Source organism: Oratosquilla oratoria, chromosome 1 (assembly GCF_046742065.1).
Source record: "Oratosquilla oratoria isolate Oo_2021 chromosome 1, ASM4674206v1, whole genome shotgun sequence".
NCBI classification, from domain to species: Eukaryota; Metazoa; Arthropoda; class Malacostraca; order Stomatopoda; family Squillidae; genus Oratosquilla; species Oratosquilla oratoria.
In genome coordinates, this window is record NC_134777.1 from 63,259,232 (window position 1) to 63,265,721 (window position 6,490).

Genomic DNA, 6,490 nt, shown 5'->3' on the forward strand with positions numbered 1-6,490 from the left:
AGACAATATCGATTTTTTGCTGGTCGCCATAGGCAATATCAAATCCATACTGATAACCGTAGGAAGACAATATTTTACGCTGACAACTATAGAAAAATATTATATATTTTACAATAACAACAATAGGAAGACAATATAGACATTCAAGTGATATCCATAGAAAAACAATAGAGGTTCTGCATTGACACCCATATTGAATCGAGTACTCCTTTAGTACACGTAATTGTATAGGAAGCAACAAAACAAGCTATTTCAAGTCCTGCGTTATACAATGTAATACCGAGTATGAGAAATGTTCTCGAGAGGCAGATTGGGTCATCAAACACAGAGAACTCAAGTTTGTCCTTTTATAAGTAATTACTCGGGAACCTTAGTTTCTCAAATACTTCAGGAGATTTAGAAAAGTCGAGTTCGTGAGCAAGGAAAAAGTAAGATTGTTGCGCACATATACGCAGAAGACAGCTTTGGATCATAGATTAGTTTAGAGAAAAAAAGGAAGTAAGAGACATCATACAGGTGGAATAGGAGAAGGAGGAGGAGGAGGAGGAGGAGGAGGAGGAGGAGGTGGAGGTGGTAGAGGTGGTGATTTTGGTGGTGGTGTTACGAAATGTGTCAGTCTAAAACTCGGAACTACGTGAGGCAGAAGGGATCTATAAACGAGATGGATTGTAGGACCAAGAAGGTGTTCAATGAGCCAAACACGTTGCGTCATTCCGTGCTTGGCTCTCGTCGAGAACGGACCTACACCTGAAGGTGCGAAACTATCGCCGTCAACTACTTGAATCCAGTGCTCGTCGTTAACGACTCGTACCGGCTGTCTCAAGTTGTGTTACAGTGCTACAAACTACTGCGCGCTAGTAAATCAGCCTACCTTCTTATCAAGGCCCTCCCTTCCTCGATGGAATACTCGGGGTCGGAAGCGGCGTCCAGCTTAGAGCAGGACTTAATGATTTCCGACACTGATGACGACATTAGTGTTAACCACTGGCCCGACCTGCCTCGTCCTACCTCCACTCCCCATCACCCTCCAACAACCACCCAGCATGATACCCACCAGTCTACATCGCTCCCCAGTACCAAACGGCGGGCCGACGACACCTCTACCTTCCCCGCAGGAGAATGTCAACCGCCTGCTGCCAAGACGATCAAGGGAACCTCAAGTGAGTGTAATAAGGCTCCTATTCGCCCTACCCTGCCTAATCACAGTGCTACTCCCGTTGCCCCCACCCGACCCTCACCCGCCCTTCCAGCATTTGCTCCCCGAGACAAGTATATTAAGTTGGCCTTTAGCGGGAACCCATCCACAGAAGTTAAACTCCGCTGGCTGTCAACTATCACCAAGACTTTCCACCTGCAACGGGATACGGCCGAGGTTAAGATGGCTGCACTCACCTCTCGATTCATCTACATATCAAGACAACGCACAGACATCCTGGACCGAGTTACTACAAATGAATTTATGTCACTGCCTCTTCTCCCTCAAGACTCCCCCGAAAGACCTCGTAAGTACCCCCAATACCTGCTCACTCGCTATCCCGTTGACGTGGATCACAAGCTTGCCCTACAGCTCCCAGGAGTACACTCAGCCAGGCGCTTCATGCAGAACGGTACCCCCATCAACCGCATTGTTATTGTGTGGAGCCTCCCCGAAACACCCCCCGACACCATTACCTTTGACTTCCTCCCCCTCCTCCCCCCGTGTCAAGTCCAAAGACTCCGTGACGACCGACCCTGGTGCTACAGGTGTTGGGGTATCGGTCACATATCCAGGTACTGCTCCGCCTCCCCTAAGTGTGCCTGGTGTGCCGCCGCCCATGAATCCAGAGAATGTCCCGTCCGAAGTGCGCCCCCGCCCCCATCTGCGACTACTTCCACCTCTGAACCGCCACCACAGCCGAACCCATCACAATGGAAGTGCCCCCGATGTCTACAGCCAGGTGTCAACGTCTGGCACGGCTGTACTCGGCGCCAGACCCAGACCAATGGCCCAACCTCAGCCCCACCACCTCCTCCCCCTGCCCGGACTGTTCTCTCTGCTCCCACCCCCCCTCAGCAAGACGCTGCCCTCCGTAAGGCCGTTGCAGCCCTTCAGGCGCGATGTGCAGCACTCGAGGACCGCTTCGCCTCCATTGACACCAGGATTGACAGCCTTGTCTCAGGCCAAACTACTACTGCCACCAGACTCTCCACACTGGCGGAATCCCAACAAACCCTCGTCTCCTCCATCTCCATGCTTGCCGAGAGAATGGAATCCATTGCAACTCGTCTCGACAAACTCTGTAAGTTACAACCCAGTACTAGCCAGTCTTCCTCGAATCGTCCATCCACCTCCACACTCCGGTCTCCTACTAGCAAACGCAACGTTCGTAACTAACATTCACCTAGACCTCCTTTCATGGAACATCAATGGTATCACCAACCACAAAAAGTACACACAATTGAAGGCATATGTACAGACACATCACCCTTGTGTCATTTTTCTACAGGAGGCGTTTCCAAACCGGCCCAACACTGCACCACAGGCACCCTCCCTTCCCGGATATATCCCCTATATTCATACGATACGAAACGGTCTTCTAACATACATACACAATACACTGATACACCGTCTTCTGCGCTCCTCTACAGACCCTGACATAACATTCCAACTCTTCGAGATAGAAATTGGGGGCGGAATCCTACAGCTCTGCAATATCTACTCTGCTCCCGCACGTCTTCGTCCAACCACTCTTCCACCACCTACGATCAAAGGTATAATATACGCAGGGGATTTCAATGCTCGACATCCTGCATTGGGAGATCGTCCTGGCACCACTAACCGCCCTGGTGTTCACCTACTATCCTTCATCCGACAACATCATCTGACCCGCTGGGACACAGGTGGCGCCACACACTCCCGGGGAGGCACCCTGGACCACGTCCTCACCTCTGGCTTGGTATCATCCCGCATCCAGTGCTCCTCAGTACCTGCATTATTCTCAGACCATATTGCTCTTCTCTTCCACTATTCTCTTCCTACGATACCTACACCCCCTATCACACGCCTACGCCTCACCATACCCCCCAAATACTGCCCGACGTACATTTCATACATGACCTGCATACTACCTACCTTAGACTGTTCCTCCCCCGACCAGTTATATAATAGCCTTGTCTCCGCCACCCACGACTTTTACAGGCTTTACGTATCACGACCCCACCTCCAACGTCGCCCTCCTCCTCACTCGTGGTACCTAGACACCCGACTTCAGGACGCACAGAAAGAAGCGGAGCGCGTTGGACTCATGTTCCAAACTAACCCATCTCCTGAACTACTTCATCGTTACCAGCAATCCAGAGACGATTTGACAACCCTCCTAGAATGTGTAAGTACTGACTCCTGGAAGAGATTCACGGACAGAATTAATCACCAAACTAGTGTAGCCTCCATGTGGCACCTTATTCGCAGGGTAATTAAGAAGACTCCTGCTACTGCCCGTCATCATTCCCCCACCGTATTTGCCGAACAGCTCATCGTCACGTGGTCAAACCAGTCCAACCCTGCCAACCTACCTACCCCCGTCCAGGATGCCCTCTCCTCCGGTGCTTTTGCTCGTGGACTCCGCTTAGTACATGCTCTGCTGCAAGAGGATGATGAAGAAAATATACCAATAACTGAAGATGAACTACGACGTGCTCTCTTGAGAGGTAAAGCCACGTCCCCTGGGGATGATGGCATTACCTACAATGTGCTACGATTACTGCACCGTGTACCCGGTAACCCCCTCCTTCGCCTCTACAATATGTGTCTACGAGATGGATATATCCCACATGCCTGGACCACGAGTACAATAATCCCCATACCCAAGCCCGGTACAGCAAATTTCAGGCCCATCTCCCTTACATCCTGCTTCTGCAAAGTAATGGAAAGAATCTTGCTCACCCGACTGATGTACCAACTACAAGATCGCCTTTCTCCACGTCTCTTCGGCTTTCTACCCCAACGCAGCACCCATCACTGCCTCGTCGACTTATATTCTCGCCTCTCCCGTGACAGTGTTGTGGCATTTATAGATCTAAAAAGTGCATTTGATATAGCAAACCGAGACGTTATTTTAGATCAATTAATTGACTTTGGAATTAAGGGCAAATTACTACGATGGATTAAGGGCTACCTCAGTAACCGGACCTCCCGTGTCTTCTTTAGCGGTGCCTACAGCTCCTCACGGGATTTTCATCTCGGCACTCCTCAAGGAGGGGTACTAAGTCCATTTCTCTTTAATATACTTATGCATCGTCTCCTCACGTCTTTGCCCACTACTCATGAGGTCACAATTACATGTTATGCAGATGACCTATGTATTCACTCTACCTCCCCAACACACCTACAACTCTTTCTTACTTCTCTCTCCCAAGCTTCTGCTAACTGTGGCCTTGTTGCTTCCCCACAGAAGAGCAGAATTTTCTCCTACCGCCCTCCTGCCACGCTGCCAGAGTTCATGATTGGAGACTGCATCATCCCACTAAGCTCCCAGTACTGCTACCTTGGTGCACCAGTTCGAATCTCGGAAACTCTTTCTGCCCGGCGTCAATCCCATACCGTAATTCGTGAATTGCTAGATCGTCTACAACGTCGGCTCCGGCCTCTCCAGTGGCTCACCAACAACTCTTCCGGTATCTCCATCCCCGTGGCCAGAACTGTCTATATTACTTTTATACGCTCTGTTGTTGATTACCTCTCCCCTGCCTTAATTCAACTTCCTCGATATGCTTTAGAGCCACTGGAGATTTTTCAGAATAAAGCCATGAGAATCATTCTCGGTTGCCCAATGACTACCAGAATTGTCAACATGCAACGGGAATTACGGCTTCCATCCCTAGTTGAGAGGATTTATTCTAATGTCACCTGCCTCACAGTTAAGTGTATACACTTTCCCCACATCTCACCGCACTTCACAGCACTGGTCAGAGATTCTCTCGGCCCCGCTCCGCCCGTCCCCCGCCTCATGCCCCCCGGTCGCCGTCTTATAAAGTCTATCTCCTCCTTCATTCGCAGCCTAGATTTACAAGTACCAGTAGCTGACATACCACCAGGCCCTCCCCCGTGGACGCTACCATCGCCTGTGATTAGCTTCACTCCTACAGCAAAATGTGACCCACCTCCTCTACAACTACAGCTAGCCTTGGAACATGTTACCCAGGTAACATCCTCCATCACTGCTCCGCATCGCCTCTACACTGACGGGTCACTACAATCGGATGGTGCAGCTGGAGGAGCAGTCTACTCACCTGACCTACCGCCGCCTCCTGAGGGCTGGGTCGGCCGTCGACTCAGAGATCACTCCAGCTCCACGTTGTGTGAACCGTGAACTATACGCCATCTTAGATGCTATCAGTCTCGTTTGCCAAAGAGGAGTGAATGCTGTCATTATATGTGACTCTAAGCCTGCACTGCAATCCCTCACCGCTATTCATCCCACTCACCATTCTGTTGTACAACAAATCCTTTCCTTTCTATCCCTACTAACTATCCGTAATCTCCGCATTGAATTTATTTGGATTCCATCTCATGTAGGTTTGCACCACAACACCAAAGTAGACCGCCTAGCAAAAGAAGCCTGCCGACTCCCCCGTCGTGGTGATGGACGACCTCTCTCCCTGCTATGTTACCTCAACAGGGTCCGCTCCGCTGCACTTCTGCCTGAGCAACGTCGACGGGACACCGAGAGACCCTTCAGTGTCACCATCACCCACTACGAATCCGTATGCCGCCACAAATACAAGTACCGCCGCAAGGGACTTATGGTTCGTCGCCACAATGTTGTATCAGCCCGACTGCGACTAGGCTACCGTCCACCGTGGCAGGTCGCCGGGGTGGAGGGCGAGCCTGTATTCACAGAATGTCGCCTATGCCACGCTCCACTAGCCAACACCATCGAGCACTACTGCCTAGCGTGCCCCACTGTAAAACATCTAATACCCCAGGGACTACCATTAGATGCAATCTGTCGTCATCTCCTATCACAAAATAGACTAGATGAAATACTTGTCCGTTACCCCCGCTTTGGTGGGTTCTCATAATACCTGATGCCCTGCGTGACATCTCAGTCTTATTCCCCTTTGAATGAATGTACAATACCCAGTGTCATATATATTACCTGCAACCCATGTATTTGTTTGTGTATATAAGTGTATGTGTACGTGTGTAAGCATGTGCATACCAGTTGCCTTCCTACATTCATTATGAAAACCTCCCCCACTGTATGACGCTAATGCGTAATAAGTTAAATAAAAAAAAAAAAAAAAAAAAAAAAACACGTTGCGTCTTTTTCAGCAGCAGCAGCACTCCTCCCCCTCCCCCTCCACCTCCCTCATCGGTTCACCTTACGCACGGGGCTCCTTAACTGTCCACTCAGTCGCCTTACCACCATTATCTGACCCAAACCCGCCCTTCATCCTCGAAAAGGAAAATTTCGACGGCTCATCATCCATTGGGTGCATACGCCAGGGA

The 6,490-nt window shown here is 50.2% G+C and overlaps 1 protein-coding gene across 1 annotated transcript; it reads left to right on the plus strand.

Annotated features, from left to right (window-relative positions):
• The first annotated feature begins 733 nt into the window (after nt 1-733).
• Nucleotides 734-6,245, plus strand: LOC143033528 (uncharacterized). Its single transcript, XM_076199037.1, has 2 exons — nt 734-1,160; nt 5,555-6,245. The coding sequence occupies exons 1-2, from the start codon at nt 899-901 to the stop codon at nt 6,058-6,060; spliced, it is 768 nt and encodes a 255-aa protein (XP_076055152.1). The 5' UTR covers nt 734-898; the 3' UTR covers nt 6,061-6,245.
• Nucleotides 6,246-6,490: the final 245 nt, after the last annotated feature.

Excerpts from the sequence above, each read along its gene's own strand:
- LOC143033528 (XM_076199037.1), top strand. The coding sequence starts at position 899 with ATGGAATACTCGGGGTCGGAAGCGGCGTCCAGCTTAGAGCAGGACTTA. Across the intron at positions 1,161-5,554 it reads GACGATCAAGGGAACCTCAA|GTTTGCACCACAACACCAAA; the intron begins GTGAGTGTAATA and ends CATCTCATGTAG.